Raw genomic sequence first — 17,354 nt, 5'->3', positions numbered from 1 at the left:
TCTCAGCTGCACCATGGATGGACTAGCTGACCTGTGGTGGTGTTTCTGGTCCCCTCTCAGTCTCCAAATCCATGTTTCTAGGTTCTTGATGCCAATCCCCACACCACCCCCCCATCAAATGTGCTGCAGGGCAGAGGCTGAAGCAGCTCAGGGATAAAGACAGCGTCGCCTGAACTCCCCCCAGTCCTGGGACAGGGCATCCTACGCTGACCCCTCCGTGGGGACCAGGGCTTCCACTGCTACCCTTGGTTAACATCAAGGTCCAGACAGGGAGGGCATAAATCCAGTGACACCAAGGGCTGCGATGGACTGGAGATGTCAGCACTCAAGCTGGGGTCCCACCACTGCCAAGCCAAGGTTCCTGTTACATCAGTTTCCAGATCAGCAGGCACCTTCCAAGACCTTCTTAGTAAGCCCAAGGCTCACCCTACCACATCACAAACACATGCAAACACACCCACATCCTATAGAAATAGATAAGGTGTTTCTTACTAGTAGAATTTTCTGGAAGGAGTTTTAGAGTTTTATTTTTGAAATTATTTGGCTCTGAGTAAGCATTTAGTTTGTGTTTCGCTGTGATTTCTCATTCATCATCGTGCTTTTTTTGGAATTCTGGCAAAATAAAATGTAACTGAAATTTTTTCAAATGTAATTAAACTCATGTAAATGAATACTAAATTTAACAATTAAAGAAAATGGCATGTTATGTTTTGCAGACATTTAGCTGAATGTTTATTAGTTTCGCTTTTACAGTCCTTTTAAAATTCTGAAGCCAATGCCTTTCCTAAGGTCCCAATCACTATTGTAGGATTTTAAAAAGCTCGCAGGTGGAAGTCTTGTCTGTGGTGAAAGGGACAAGGGGTGGGGTAGAGCATGGGCGCTGGAACCAGGTTTTTTGGGTTGAATCCTCTACTACCTACTGTGATTTTTAACAAAATATCATTTGTTTATTTATTTGGCTGCACTGGGTCTTAGTTGAAACATGCAGGATCTAGTTCCCTGACCAGGGATTGAACCTGGGCCCCCTATATTGAAAGCCTGGAGTCTTAGACACTGGACCACCAGGGAAGTCCCTTACTAACTGTCACTTTGATCAAGTTATTTTCTCTCTATGTGGCAGAGTCATCAACTTTATTTTTCGCTTGTGGGGTTTTTTTTTCGGCTTTGCCCCACACAGCTTGCAGGATCTTACTTCTCGGATGAGGGCTTGAACTCAGGCCCTCAGCAGTAAAAACATGGAGTCTTAACCACTGGACCAACAGGGAATTTCCAGATCATTAGCTTTAAACTTGGTAATAATCAACCATAGCTATCTCCTTAGTGTCATTGATATATATACTGTATTTAGAATGCCTAGCACATAATAAGTGCCAAATAGCCATTATTATTAAAACGCCTGATGGAGAAAAGAGCTAGTCAAGACTAGGCTGGTGTCAGCATCAAGTCCAAGTCCAGGGTCAGGACCAGGACAACTATTTACATTCAGGTTAAGTAGGGGTTGAGGTCAGTACCAGCATCCATTTGAGGTCTGGGTCATAGTCAGTGGCAGCTCAGAGTCAGGACTAGGGTCAGGTCAGTGTCAGCAACTGGTTTGGGGGTTTAGTCGTGTCCGACTCTTTGTGACCCCATGGACTGTAGCCTGCCAGGCTTCTCTGTCCATGGGATTTTTCAGGAAAGAATACTAGAGTGGGTCGCTATTTCCTTCTCCAGGGGATCTTCTCCATCCAAGAATTGAACCTGGGTCTCCTGCATTGCAGGTGGATTTTTTTACCAACTGAGCTACCAGGGAAACCATCAGCAACTGAGGCTGGGTCCAAGGTCAGGGTGTCTGGCTGGGGTTGGGGTCCATGCCAGAGTCCAGCCAAGCTCTGGGGTTGGGCCGTGTCAAGGTCAAGCCAGGATCTGGGGTCAGTGCCTATGTCTCGTCAAGCTCTAGGGGTTGGATCAGGGATCAGTGTCCGTCTCAGAGGTGGGGGTGGGGTCCAAGGCCGCATCCGGTCTCTTCTAGGAGAGGCAGGGACATGGGGTGGGAGGTATAGCAGTGGACAGCAGGGCCACTCACCGATTGGACTAGCAGGTCTCCCACCTTCTGCTGGGCATGCCAATTCTGCACACAGTGCCGCACCTGCTCCAGGAACTGCTCATGGTGCTCCAAGAGCTCCGGGATCTGGTCGAAAATCTCATCCACTAGTGACGGGTCACAGAGCAAGGAGTTCTCCGGCTGCTTCAGTGGCTGCATATAGCCCTGGAGGGGCCACAGGGTTGGTGCCAGTCCCCTCAGAGAGATGGCACCCCAACCCACCCGCCCAGGTATACACAAAATCACCTGGGCCTGCTGCTCAATGGCCCTGCCTCCAGGATCTCCCTCATTAAACTGGGAGCTCCAGGAGGGAGATGGGAAGATCTGGCCCCATGACCCTCACTCAGCACCAGGGTCTGGCACAAATTGGGGGTGAGGGGTGTCAGGAAAGGTTTGTTGGATGCATGAATGAACAGAGCTTAGAGTGAGGAAAGCAAGAAGACTGGGCTCCTGGAAAACTTCACACACTAATTCAGCAAATATTTTATTGAGCATTTACTATGTGCCAGGTACTATTCTAAAAACTGGGAGACAGTAGTGAACAAGAAAGGCCAAAATCCCTGCCCAGATTGAGCTTACAATCTAGTCAGATGAAATACACAAATTAAATATATAAATAAATAAAAACCACGTCATTGAATCTCAGATGCATCATTACTCTTCTTTACTTCAAAAAAAAAAGTTGTCAATTAAGTTATTATAGGCCATCAACTATGGGATGAACCTGGATTTCAGAGATGGTAAAATGTGAAGAATGTGTCTTAGAATTAATTACATGAAGAAATCCTGTGGTAAATTAAATGACCATAATTGCTGTGGGTTAAATAAAGCAGAGACAGGTACGGAGGGGTATATGGAAAGTTATTGAAGGCTCATTTGACAATATCCAAAACACTGTTTTCAGATCTTCTGGTCAATTAGTGACTAAAACTCCCATTTTTCACTTCAAATCCGCATTCAGAGGTATTTCCTGAGCTTGAATAGCCCTGCTCAGTGGCTAGTGGCTCATGTAGATGTCGCCCTCTACTGGCCAAACTGTAACTACATGCCAAAGAAACTAGGCTGATTGAAAAAGTATATGGAATGCTGCAATAAAATTTACATCAAACATTAAAAAGAAAACCTAGTTTGTCCTAAAACAAGTTTGAGAAAGTAAAGCTCAACAGAATCCTCTCGCCTGGTTTGGGATTCCGGAAAGGCGGAGGGGTCGGGGGTGACAGGACACATGTAGCCTTTCTCTCACAGCTCCTAGGCTAGTCTGAGCCCGGGGCAGGATCTCTGCCAGGGTCTGTTGCCCAAGGAGTAGGAGTTAAACCGCTCACTTCTGGGTCCTAGCGCCTCACACAGAAGCCTGCACACCAGTTGGAGGAAAGAATGAACAGCGACAGGGAACTCGATGCAGAACCTGCTAGGAGCCAACACCTGCACTCACCCACCACATACTTGCTGAGCAACTACTGTGTCCTGCTTTATAAGCATGAGCTGCATCTGTGGGCAGGCAAAAGCCCCTGTGCCTGTGCACCCGACAATTTAGTGGAGGAGGGGGATAACAGTACCCTAAATGACAAAATTATCACACAGTGTATTAGAAGGTAGCAAGTGCAGTGGGAAATAAGACAGAGCGATTGGTCAGGGAAAGCAGTGTTATTAGCTGGGAATCTGCAGGTTGAAGAAAGACTCAAAGGGTGACGGTGACACTGAGGAAAGTATGCACCCTTAGGACCTGGGTTCAAATCCCACCTCTTTCTGGCTGTTAACCTTGGCATTTAACTCTTCCTTCATTGTGAACTCCTGGCCCTCAGGAATAATACAAATCAACTTGAGTGGCAGCAGTCACTGCGAGGGATCACCAGGGCTGTAGAGTCCAACCTCCACCCTAGAGTGAGACTGACAGGGATTCAACCCGGGCTATGGCACTCGTCCCCACTGTGAACCTGAACGAGTTGCTTTACCTCTCTGTGATCAGTTTCATCATCTGTAAAATAGGGGTCTATAATGAGGTTTATATGAACGCTTGGCCGCCACAAGCCAGTTATCCCTGTGGTAACTTTTCTGACACCTCCTGCTTAATGAGGTTTATATGAATTAACATATAGAGCACACATATTAAGCACCCAATAAATGTTAGCTCTTAGTATTACTGCTTGCTATGGTCTGAATATGTCCCTCCAGAAGTCATATGTTGAAACAGAAGCCCCGATGTGGTGGTATTTCGGGGTGGGGCCTTTGGCAGGTGAGCAGGTCATGAGGGTGGAGCTCTCACAAATGGGATTTGTGCCCTTTGAAAGAGAGCTCCCTCAGCCCTTCCACCACAGAAAGACACAGTGAAAAGACAACTGTCTACAGACCAGGAAGCCGGTCCTCATCTGCACTTAATCTGCCAGCACTTTGATCTTGCACTTCCCCACCTCCAAAACCATGAGAAATAAATTTCTATTTGTTTAGGTCACTCTATCAATGGGATTTTTACTATAGCAGGCCAAACAGACTAGGATCTCGTTTAATAGATAGATGACTCTGGGCAGGTTTCTTCCTCTTTGAGCCTTCATTTCCTCAGATGAGGAAGAGCATTATTATAATATCTGCCTCACAAGATTAATACAAGGATTAAAGGTGATTTTATAGACACATACACACATGCGCATGCATGCTTGCTGGCAGAATTGCCAGGCAGTATGTTAAATTATACATGCATCTCGTAATCTGCACCTGGCACAGGTCTTTTTATTATTCCTACTCAACAGGCGAGGAAACAGAGGCAGAGACTGGCTATATAACTTGCTCCAGATCACATGGCTGGTCAGGAGGTAGTGCCAAGTTTCCACAGCGGTGGCCTGGCTCCAGAGCTGTGCTCTGGACCCCTGGGCGGACGTCAGTCCTTCCAACACAGGGCTGCACTGAGTGACGGCCGTCTCAGCTGACACTTGCACCCTTCTCCACCCAACGCTCTCCACTGGTGTCCTCAGCACCGAGCTCCCTCAGCTCTTTCACTCGCAGGCCCTGCAAGCCTCCACGTGTGCAGCCTGGCAGCTGGAGGTTCAGAGGGAGAGAGGCACGCCCACCCTGTCACCTTTTAATCTTCACACTGAGAGGAGGGTATGATTAGTTATATTTGCAGGACAAAAATGTGGAGGCTCAGAGGAGTGAGATTATTAGGCTAGGCATCACCCAGAAGGGAGCAAATGACTAAACTCCTGGACTAATTCCCATGCCTTTGACTCCCACTTAGGGACAATCAAGGACCCCCCCCCGAGACCCCTGCACATCTATTCCTGCCTGGCAGCCAGGGACACCTCTTAAAGATGGAATTCTGGCTGTGGGCCTCCTGTGACCTCCTTGTGCTCACAGTAAAGGCCAGTTCCTTGCCCAGGAGCCACACTGGCGACCTCCCTATTCCTGGTTGCTCTAGGTTTCCTCCCGCCACCCAGCGCTGCTCCCGCTGTGCCCTCTGCCTGAAACAAGTCCCTCCAAGCTCTCCCGTTGCTTAAATCCTACCTACCTGTCAGGTCTCAGCTAAATACCCCACACCCTGGCCCCCAACACCAGGGCAGACCCCCATTCTGTGTTCTCACTGCACTATGCATCTTAAAAAATACACACACACACACACACACATATATATAAACAATGTATTTTTGTGCTGTGATATATATTATATATATATATATATAGCATAAAGTTTGCCATTTTAATCATTTCTAAGAGACTGGTTCAGTATACTCACGTTAAAGTACATTCATGTTATGGACCATCACCACCATTCATCTCTAGAACTTTTTTCGTCTTCCCTGACTGAAACTCAGTGCCCACTAAATACCAACTCCCCATATCCCCCTCCCCAGCCACCAGCAACCCCATTCTACTTTCTGTCTTTATGAATTTGGTTGGCCATTCTAGGTACCCCATATAAGTGGAATCATTCGGTATTTGTCCTTTTGTGACTTGCTGAGTTCACTAGCATAATGTCCAGAACTTGTTGTAGCATGTGTCAGAATTTCCTTTTTGGCTGAACAAGATTCTGTTTTAAGAATACTCTCCATGCACTTTTACATCACCATGTGTCCTCACGCATAGCCTGTCTGGTTATTGTCAGTCTCTGCCACAGACTGTGAGCTCCAGGAGACAGGACCTCATCACTCACATTCACTGCTGAACCCTCCAGAGAACACTGCCTGCTTCGTGGTGGATTTGTGGAGTGAATGAGTGAATCCTTGGGATGTTTCCCCAGGATCTCCCTTCCACCCTTCGCTCTTGCTCTGCCCAGGTGGTTTGAGAAAAGCTGTCCCCCAGTTGTGACCACCAGGTCCCACTTTAGCTCAGACCCACACTCTCTATCCTGGGCTCCAGACCCTGGGATTTCCAGACCCCCACGTCTGAACCTCAACTCACCATCTCATCCCCCCTTTTTCACAGAGGGCTCCTTTAGTGCCTTAGTCACCTAAGCCAGAGCCCAGGCACCATTCTGGGCTTCCCCATCTTGCCCCACAACCAACCAGTTACCATGTCTGGCCTGATCGGTCCACTTCCTAAATATCTGTTCCCAACTGCCCTCTCTGCAGTTACCCCCCAGGTAGTGGCCTCTCCTCCCTTGCCAGGCCTCAGTGGCCCTGGCCTCCTCTTCTGCTATCCTCCTCCCAGCAGTCAGATAGACCTTATAAAGCGTGAGTCACACGACACACTGCCCCTGCTCAAAGCCTTTCAGTAGTTCCTAGGACCCTTGGTAGAGTCCAAATTCTCCTCCTGGTACTGAGGGTCCCCACCACGTGATCTCTGCTGGCTCCCTCAGCATCACCACAGGACTGAGCCCTGTGCTCTGTGCTGGCCGCATGGACTCCTGAAAGGACCAGGTCTCTCCTTACTCGACCTTGCACGAGCTGTTCCTGCTGCTGAGAAGACAGGGCAGAAGGAAGCCAGCACTTCCTCCAGGGAAAATTCCTTGACCCTTTACCTCCCAGGTGCCCCCCCACCCCAACCTGGTGCCTTAAGAGCCCATACACTCAACTATGTCCCTAGCAGGACTGTCAATTCCTGCAGCAGAGGCTTGTCTTTTATTTGTCCCGGTGTTTCCTGCACCTGGAACAGGGCCTGGCACATAGCGCATGCTAACATTTAATTCCATTCAACCAACATTTTTCCAGTCAATGAATGAAGTGAAGGTGGGGGCGGGGGTGGGGTGGGACCAGAGGGGGTTCACAGATCTAAGCTCAGACCCAGCACTGCCAGGAGACGTGGAAGGTCAGCAGGAGGAGGAAGCATCTGCCCTGGGTGCCCCCGTTTGGCGTCCTTACGGCCCCTCTGCATTCTCTCCTGCCCTGGGGGGAGCTTCCTCTATGGATGGGTGGTATGCCCCAGGGTCATTCCTCTCTAACCTCGGTCCCTGGTGTTCCCACATGTCCAACAGCCACCTAGATTCAGAATGGCTGCATTCAGGGACCCAGGCCACCCCAAGTCTCACCTGCATCAGAGTGCGCAGTGACTCCACATAAGACTGCTCTGTGTCCAGCAGGGTCATGGTCACATGCTTCCGCATATCCTGGGGGGACAGAAGGCAGAGGGTGAGCGGTGCCTTGTTCTCACACGCGCCACCTGCAGTCACACGGGCCCAGAGAGCCCATCCACGCCCTCTCCTAGGTCTTCAAGGTCTGTCCTCCCCAAAGCACCTTGAACCTCCACTCTACCAGGTCTGTGCTCACGTGCTCCCCCTGCAGGGAGCACCTCTCCCTGCAACTCACATGCCTGCCTCCCCAGACTGCGCTCCTCAAACTTTGTCCCTCTACTCCCCTCTCCAGGGCTATTGGCAGCTCTGGAGATCTCCTGTTTACTTCTTGGCTCCCCTGTTGGACTCCTGAAAAGGACTCAAGAAAGTGAATAGCTTCTCACATTTGCAAAGGGCAATGCCTCCAGGCCACCCCTATTCCAGCTGCCAACTCTGAAAACCCCACTTCTGGGCTGAGTCCTGTGGGGTCAGACCCTACCTTGGGCTTCACATCATCCCAGAAAGTCAAAACTGTCACTTCCTGCTACAATAAAGAAAAGGTGGCCCAGAGAGGTAAGGGCAGTGCTAAATGACACGCAGCAAGGCAGGGGCAGGACTCAGCCCCTCTCAACAAGGCTGGGTCCCGGTTCGCTCAGTAAAAGAGGTTAACTGAGCCTTACTCCATGCCAGGCACTATTCTAGATGTCGTGCACTATTTTCTCCTTCTGACCATCCTGTGAGGTATGTGTGAATATTCTTCCCATTTTAAGGAGATCCAGGCAGCGTCCATTCCGAGGCTCCAATGATCTGCATTATGGAGACTCCGCACTCACGCCCTCAGGGACAAGGTGCACATCCCTGACAGGGCAGTCCCTATTCTCTGGCAACGCTTTTCTGGAAGTCAGTTTAGGGACGCCTTCTCTGTGTTCCATCCTGGGACTCCGCTTACCTGCCCCTTGCCACCAGTTCCTATGCCTCTGGCCCACTCCTCCTCCAGGAAGCCTTCGCAGATAGCACAGCTCTAAGAGCTTCTCTCCCCAGGCAAGGACTCCACTCGAGGTCTCCTCCAAGCTCTTGGAGTGGTCCTAAGCCAAGTCCGAACTCCTCTGGGCCCTAAATCTCTAGGGCTTATTCCCCTCTTTACTCTCCTTCCCAGTCAGTCCTCAGCTTCGTCTCAGTGGGAGCTTGAGCTCCAGCCATGAAGGCCTGCCAGTCAGCATGGATGCTCTTCATGTGTGACGATGCCATGGTGGGTGTCTGTGTCTGTGACCTCCCTCTAGTCCCCACCCCGAGAGCCTCTCAGGGTTGGGACTCAGACAGTGGAGCAGGGCTGATCACTACTGTGCCCATGGTCTGTGTCTGCTGAGTGGCCTAAGCACTGGGCTTGTCCAGTCGGCCTGATTCAGCCACTGCTCACCCCTCTACTCGTAGACACCTCAGGTTCCCCCCTCCTTGACTCGGGACTGAGCGGTCAGGCCTGTCCCCAAGTCTGTACTACAACAAGGCATCCTTTAAAAAGTAGGCTTCTATGCTAGGAACTCAGGGATGGGGGTGTGAATGGCACCCCCTAGGGGGAGGGGAAGAGGCTGGCTTGCCCCCTCCTCAGCGCTGTGCTCTGATGGGTAAGAAGGCACTGGATTCTGTCTCAGAGCCCCCAGCTACAGCCAGACCACCTATGCTCAGTGCTTCTGAGGCCTTAAAAAAACCAGGGCAGTTTCCAGTGGGAGGCAGCACTGGCTAGGCCACTCTAGGATGACAGCTTGGGAGGGAGGGCATCAAGGGCCAGAAGGGCCTCCCAAGGAAAGGCCCAAATGCCCAGCCTCCTGCAGGGAAACACCTCAGCGTGTCACAGACGTGGCCTCACTTCAGCCTCACACCCACAGCTCTGTGGCAAGACTTGTCATCTCCAATACACAGGTGAGGAAGTCAAGTCAGAGAAGTGGCCTGACTTGTCGGAGGTCACACAGCCAGTGACTGGCAGAGTGGGTAACAGAGTCTCTTCAGCCACCTCATGCTGAGTCTGAGGGCCCAAGAACTCAGAGTTCTCACTCAGACTGCCCAGCCAGCCATGAGCCACAGGGTCCCCAGTCTGGCCCCTCCCAGCTGTGTGACCATGGGTGGTCACCTAACCGCCTGGACTTCTACATTTTCCTCTATGAAATGGAACAAATAACACCTCCCTCCCAGTGCTGGGAAAGTGAGGACCTGGGGAGCAGGGCAGCTCTCCACACACACTGGGTCTTTAAGGTCCAGCCACACTGTGTCTCGGCAAGGTTGTTTATCTACATCCGTCTCCCTGCTGGACAGGGAGCTCCGACTGTAGGATCAGGCCAGACTCGGCCCTGGGTGGCACAGCCCCCTCCCCCACCACTTCCCCAGCCCAAGCCTGCCAGGCCCAGCAGTGAGGGCCATGGGTAGGGAGGCCTCCTGAGGGAGGCAGGGCGGCTTGCTGGGCCTGATGGCCCAGAGCTGGCGTTAGTAACTCATGCAGGGAGGCTGACGCTGCAACTGCCACCTCTCCAGCCTCCTCCCTGCTCAAAAGCACAGCGGGCCGTCACTCAGCTGTCAGGTAGAGGTATGGAAAACAAGGCCAGCTCCCTGTCACTGCATTGAGCGCCCCGTCCGCACGTGCCCGGACACGGGTGTGAGTATCGGTGGGGGTGGGGGCCAGGGGAAGCAGGGGACAGGCAGTGCAGCTGTCAACCAGATCAGCAGGCACACCTGTTCTGGGCGGGACAGCCCGGCAGGCCCAGCCTCCCCCAGAGCCTCTCACCCCTCAGCAGCCCCAACCCCAGACCGTCACTACACGGGGCACTGAAGGGGGAGGGGATGTGGAGCCCAAGGGATACAGCAGGAGGATGGGGTGGGGGTGGGGGGCTCTCCTACCAGTATAAGTGGGACATCATGACCCAAAGCCCAAGACTCCTACATATGCGGCATGAAGACAGAGACGTGTACAGAGAGAAGCCAGAAAGGCCAGACACCCCGCAAAGAGAAAAAATGCATCCAGGTCCTTAGAGAATCACACAATACGGCATGGGGAGGAGGACAAAACCACAGCCCCACTGGAGCCCAGGAGAGCGGAACAATCGGAGTCCAGGCCCAGAGAGACACACAAAGCCCAGAGACAGCGGGTGGAAGCCTCCCCCTCCCCCGCAGGGGGACACACACACTGAGCCAGGAACGGGGACACCATCACTACCACCCCAGCATGACTCCTCCCAGGCCCAGGGACTCCAGGGAGAGGACGGCAAGGAGGGGAGCAAAACTGACCGCCCCTTACCCCCCAGCACATACGTTCATCCTGAGACAGAGGCTGGCAAAATCTCCTCTCCCTGAGCCTGTGGACCCAGGGTACCCTGGTGACAGCCTCAGCCTCCAGGCTGACCTGTATCGGCGCTCAGTACAGGACTCCCAAGCACTGCTGGGTCTCAGGGTGCAGGCCTGCTACCCAGCTGAGCTTGCCAGCCCTTCTGCCATCCCCAGTTTGCATTCTGGTGGCACCAACCTCAGCATCTTGCCAGCCACACCACCCCTGCCAGGACTTCTCACCCCCCCCCCCCCATCTCCCTGCCACCATCACTGGTCACTGAGTCCCCAGCCCCACAGCCAGGCGGCTGCTGGGCCCCAGCATCTCTGCCCGTGCCTCCCCCAGTACGAGGCGCCAGACTTCTAAGCCTTGGCCCAGGTCCCTCATTGCCCCTCCCCCCCGCCCCGTACCTGGGCCTCCCCGGGCTCCTCAGGGTCAGCGCTGTTGCTCCCCCCGGCGGGCTCCCCGGAGGCGGCGGCCGGGCCCAGATCGCGCATGTCTTCCAGCGCGATGGTGAACTGGGCCAGGGTCTTCACCATCTGTAGCATGCGGCCGGCCCGCCGCCGCCGCCGCCGCCGGGGCGGGGGCGCCGGGAGTCGACGGGCCCCCTCCTTCCCACCGAAGCTCCCTCCGCGGGGCTCAGCCGAGCCGCGGCGGCGGTCGCGCGGTATCAGTTCCAGCGGCGATCTGATGGCGGCAGCCGGGCCCGCGGCGGCGCTGGTGCCTCCTCCGCTGGGCGAGTGCGCCCGGCGAGCCCCGCGCGGCGCCGCCGGCAGCGCGGAGGGGAGGAGGGAGTCCCCCGCCCCCGGGCCACCCCGCCCCCTCCACTCGGGCCCCTCTCCCCCAACACGCAAAGGGCGCCCCACCTCGCCCCCGCAGCTTCGCCACACGGAGGCCTCCGCTCGCAGACCTATCTCCCTCTGTGGACACAAGTCCGCGCACACCCGTGGACAAAGGCAAGTACACTTTTTCCCCACACCTGTACGCACGGAGGCACACGCAGGGGCATGCAAATGCCCACATAGAACCAGCCCACATACATGGATGCCTGCCCTGGGTCCTCGATTAGTACATACGCGTGGGTCGGAGCCAAGGACACACACAACAACATAGTCCCATACAGACCTGAACCCTGACACACACATGAAACCGACCCGGTGCTGCACGCAGCCACACGCGCTTCCGTGCTCATGCAACTATGAGCAGGCACAGACAGACGCACAACTTTAGGGGTGTGCACACATACACATCCCTGGAAACTGCTGCTGTCCTGCATCCAGGTACAGAGCACTTGGACCATGGAGGGGACTACCAGGGAAAGGGCCTACCCTGAGTCACTCCTACACCTGCTCCACCCAGTAGACCTGTGTCCTGTGCTTGAGACGGTCCACGAGGCTTCGAGTCCTATTCCTCTCCACCCCATCCCACTACTGCCATGGGTAGGGGGCTCAGGCATTTATAGGCACCCTCCCCCCCCACCAGACTGTCCTCCAGGATGTCTCCTGGCAGGATCCTCAGGAACTGTTCCCTAAATCCCAGGTGGTGCCCAAACCTATTCCAGACTGATTTAATCATGAGGGGCATACATGAGCTTGGTTTTGTACCAGCTTCTACCTCACCAAGGGGCTCTGATGTGCCCTGCAGCTGCCTGGGGAACTCATAATTCCCTAGTGTACTGAAGGCTCCCACACTCACCACACTCCTAACAGATTTCCTTCCCAAACCTGCTTCCCTCTGGGTTTCCTGCACAGTGGAGAACTCCTGACCCCATCAACCAAGCCAGTCCCAGTGCCCACAGCTCCCCCATGACTGAGACCCCTTCTCCTGCCACTTCCGTCTTAACTGTGAGAAACAAACCAGGCTCTCTCCTGCCCCAGGGCCCTGGCCCATGTCTCTTTTCTCTCCTACAAGTGCTTTTCCTTTTTTAAATTTATTTATTTGGCTGCACCAGGCCTTAATTGCAGCATGAAAACTCTTAGTTGCAGCATGGGGGGAGGGATCTAGTTCACTGAGTAGGGATCAAACCCAGGTCCCCTGCATTGGGAGCATGGAGTCTTAGCCACTGGACTACCACGGAAGTCTCTATAAGTGCTTTTTCTTTTCCTTTAAGACTAGTCGCAGTGCAAATGTCACCTCAGGGATGCGTTCCCTGAACCTCTGATTAGTTCAGGTGCAGCTGCTCTATGCTTTCAAAGAGCCTCAGTTTTTCTTAACCAGGTATCACATTTTAAAATTCTACATTTGAGCTAGATTGATGCTCCTCTGTTCCCAAGAGATTGTAAGTTCCTTGAGGGCAGGGCACATGACCCTTTCATAAGCCATAGCCCTCTGCGCATAGATGCTGGCTAATGAAACAATAACTCCAGCAATTCTTCCTCCTCCCTTCTCCCCACACACCAAGCAGTCACCACCTAGAGGCAAAGAGCCCATGCAGGTCCCAGCTCATGAAACTTGGCATCCCCACAGCACAGGATCAACCCTTCCTGCTGGCCCTTGCAGCTTCCTATCCTGCTCTGCCCCCATTGCCTCCCCATTCCCCTGTTTGGCCCTCAACTAAAGCCACACACCACAACTAAGGACACACACCTCAACTAAATACCCCACACCCCTGGCCAGTAGTAGCATCTTCAGAATCCCCAGATATCCAACACTAAAATTTTAACTCCCCAACAGACCAACCCCATGTAGCCAACAATGAAAACAGGCATAGGGAATTCCAAGAAAGTGGCAAGAAAAGACCGATGTGACCTGCGCCTGGCAGGGTCCCAGAGCAGTGAGCACTAACTACCCAGAGGTGGGGGTGCTCCCAGAGGCTGTGCTAGGCAGCGGAGCCTGACACCTGATGGGTGCTTGCTAAGTCTGCCCTGCATAATGACAGAACCACTGATGAACCTATCTGTCTCTCCTGGGTCTCATGAGAGCCCCACCCTAAGCAACTCTTGAGCCAGTCTGCTGAATGAAAGAACGGATGTAGGCAAGAGTGGGGGCTCTGCATGAACTCCCTTCCTGGTCCCTAGCAGTGGTTCTCAAAGTGTGTCCCTGTGCAACTCCTGGGGCCCTATTAGAAATGCACATTCTCAGCCTCCCTGACACCACCCAAGGAGGCAGAAGCGAGGGTGCTCCGGCAGAGCCCAAGCCCTCTTCTGCCTCTGGTTTGGGACCATTGAGTCTCCCCACTTGTCACCTTCTGAGTGAGATGGACTGTGGACTTCCCTAGGGGCAGGGCCTGCTCCTCTTCCTCCTCCTCTTGGGCTCATAACATTGGGGGGAAGGTTGGGAACAGCCAGACCAGTTAACTGAGTGATGGTTTGAGCAAGAAGGATGGACACCAGTCCAAACAGCCAGGTCCCAAATGTAATCCCACATGAGTAAAAGGGCCAGTGGTCCGAAGGCCTCACCGCAGGGCCATTGCTTGATCACTGTACCTACTTAACTCCACATTTGGCTTTCTCTCTGAACACCTCCTCCCCTATTCGACCCTCTCTCCAGCTATATGACCTGGGCCTTATTTCCTCTAAGTGGCTGGGAGGCAGTGCAGAGCTGGGGCTTGTTAGTGAGTTGCATTCATTCCCTCCCTTACTCCACCAGGACCAGGCCCTGCAGAGATGAATCCATTCTGGCTGGCACCCAGGAGCTCCCAGACAACACACAGGGCTCAACAGAGGGAATCACTCATGCCTCAAGAAATGGGGGGTGAGGGGTATTCAGGGAGGGCTTCCTGAAGGGGCCAGGCAGGTCCCAGGGTCAACAGATCCAGAGGCAAGTGGGTACCCAGAAGGCAGAGTTCACCAGAGGCCCCCGCCCTGGAGAGCGGGGTGAGGCCTGGTGCTGACGGCATGGCACTGCGTGCTGTGGCTGCTTCATTAAAGATGGCTAATTAGATCCAAGCCCATTGCCGTGGCAACACAGGGGCTAGTGGGGGTGGGGAGATGAGGGAAGCTGAGAGAAAGAACAGGAATGCAGAGCTGCTGCATCAGGGCGTCAGGCATCTCCCGTGTAACAGCACAGGTATCAGAGCTCCTCAGAGTCCAGTCAGCTGGCGTGGAGGCTGAAGACACCCCTGGGCAGCTTGGATTCTGTTGGAGCTCCTCTGAGCTCCCATTTCAGGCACAGATTTCTTTTCCTTTTGGGTATCTGCAGTTGTTTCAAGTGAATCTGGCTCGGAATAGTTTTTGTTTGATTGTTCAGGTAGTTGGTAAAGGCCCATCTAGCCTCCCTCTTCCTAAACCCTAAACCCCACCACACCCCATACACCACCCTCCCCAGAGGCAGGAAAGGGCTCTGATCTACAAGGCCATCACCTCACTCCAGGAGGCCAGCAAGGCACCCCTGCCATCCCCACCAATCCTCCCAATCTCCACCTAGTCTGTGACTGCTTCCCCAACTCTGAGGGAAGTCTAACAACTCGCCAGCCTGCCTCTGGACACACTCCCACCCCAAGTCCCAGCAAAATCACCTGCAAGACCTCTAACCCACTTAGGGCCATGTGAGCTGGGCCAACTAGGGGACCGGTGATGAAAAAGGACATATGGATGGACAAATGGATGGCTAATGAGTAATGGCTGAAAAAATAACAGGATGGATTGATGATGGATGAATAAATAAATGGGTGGAAGAACAGGATGAACTGATGACAAATGAGCACAAATGGACACACAGACACATGATCCAATGGATGAGAAGTTAACTGAGTTTTTATTTTATTCATTTGTTGACAGTTTAACAAATATTTATTGGATACTTTCCAGGTACCAAGCACGGTGCTGAGTGGAGACTTAGAGGTAAGAAAAAAATCTGTGCCCTCTTGGGCACCACAGTCTGTGTGGGAAGATAGGAACTTGAAAACAAAAATGACAAGTACAATGCAGGCTCAGGGGTGGTGGGTCCCATCAGGCTCTCGCAGGCTGGGAGGGGTCTCCAGCCTTTCACATGAGCATAGATACATAAGTATTTACCAGCAGAGTGTCTGGGCCCCAGAGCTGCTCAAATCAGAACACTGGGAACTCCATAATCTTAGAATCTTAACCACCACTAATGCTATTTAAACACTTTTCAGGTGCCAGGCACCCCACCCCTGCTTTCCAAGCCCTGGCTCTTTTGATCCCCACGGCAGTCCTACATTAAGAGTTTTGATACTGTTATCCCTGCATTTTACAAACAGGGGACCTGAGACTCAGGGAAGTCACCTACACGGTAAGGAGTGGAGCCTGGGTGGCTGCTTTCAGAGCCCGTGCTCTTAAACCACCACCTCCCCTAGGAAGAGCCCCCTCCACTTCCCCTGGGGCTCACCTGCCTCCCTGGCGCCCTAGTTGCCTGAACTGCCTTTCTGCAGCCTCATCTGTACTGAGACAATGACACATTCTCCTGACCCAGGTCGGAATTGGTAGAAAACAAAATGCTGTCCATCCACAGGCAATGCTGGGATCACGGAGGCGCCTCTTCCCTGGGAACTGAGCCCTGGCTAATGGCCCAGATGGACTGTCTGCGTTCCTGACCCCACCAATGTCCACGGGCATGAAGTTAGTACTGGATGTTCCCAACCTAATGGGCTATCCATTTTGCTGATGGCTGCTACCCTTCTCAGGTCCTCAGGTTCATCAATGAAAGTTCCAAAAGAGGGATTTCTGGGCATAGCAATTAGGAGTGCAAACTGTGGAGCCAGACAGTTTGGGCTCAAATCCTGGTTCGACCAGGTGATATGACCTTGAGCAAGACTCTTTCCCCTCTTGGGGCCTCGGTCTCTCCATCTGTTCCTATTTGAGACCCCTTCCCCCTTCCTCCCATCATCCATCCCTTCCCATGTCACAGCCTGTCCCTTACAGACCCTCCCTTCTGGGAGGAGGGGCCTCTTAAGGCTCCACAGAGTTCCCAGGCCTCAGGCAGCTGCAAGGACAGTCTCCAAGCCACAGGACTCCCGCGGGACTGGCTGCTCTGGATGGGCCCCAGAATTCTGGGGAATGTGCTTTGAGAACAGGAAGGGGAGAGATCAAGGGCCTAAGGAGCCTCAGGTTCTTCCTGCCACAGGGTCACCGCCCCACTTAGGTCAGACAGTGTGCACTCGGAGGTGGGATTATGAGAGACACGAAACGTGTTTCAACTGTGCAGGCTCAGGCACGTGTCTGTGCATCCCGGTCAGTGGTCTTCTGTGGCCACGTGACTGCACAGCACCTCTATGGGTGGTGATCCCTGTGGTTCTTGGCAGAGGTGCTAAGTGAAGGGGCCACATCAATAAAAACCAAAAACAGCTATAGCTGAGCATCCACCATGTGCCAGGCATGGGAGAAATACTTTACATCACTGTCTCATTTTATCCTCATAAGCAGTCCAGGGGTGTGTGGTAGCTTGCATTTTTCAGATAGCTATCACAGTATCTTCCATGACACATGGTCTTCTTACAATGTGTAACTGACACTCTTCCTATAGAGTGAGGAGGTTTATGTTCCCTTGAAACTGGGTGGACCTTTGTGACTGCCCCAACCAACAGAGTA

At 53.1% G+C, this 17,354-nt stretch overlaps 1 protein-coding gene across 1 annotated transcript in view; it reads right to left on the bottom strand.

Moving 5' to 3' along the window:
- The window catches only part of ARHGEF17 (Rho guanine nucleotide exchange factor 17), a 57,849-nt gene that overhangs the window by 12,104 nt on the left and 28,391 nt on the right, over positions 1 to 17,354 (bottom strand). The window contains exons 2-3 of the mRNA XM_043481152.1: positions 7,536 to 7,613; positions 2,063 to 2,245 (exon numbers count right to left, since the gene is read on the bottom strand). Coding sequence (XP_043337087.1) covers positions 2,063 to 2,245; positions 7,536 to 7,613 — 261 coding nt within the window. The remainder of the gene's footprint in view (positions 1 to 2,062; positions 2,246 to 7,535; positions 7,614 to 17,354) is intronic.

Source organism: Cervus canadensis, chromosome 11 (assembly GCF_019320065.1).
Source record: "Cervus canadensis isolate Bull #8, Minnesota chromosome 11, ASM1932006v1, whole genome shotgun sequence".
Lineage (NCBI taxonomy): Eukaryota > Metazoa > Chordata > Mammalia > Artiodactyla > Cervidae > Cervus > Cervus canadensis.
The sequence above is the reverse complement of the archived record's forward strand: the minus strand, read 5'-3'. Positions and strand labels throughout refer to the sequence as shown.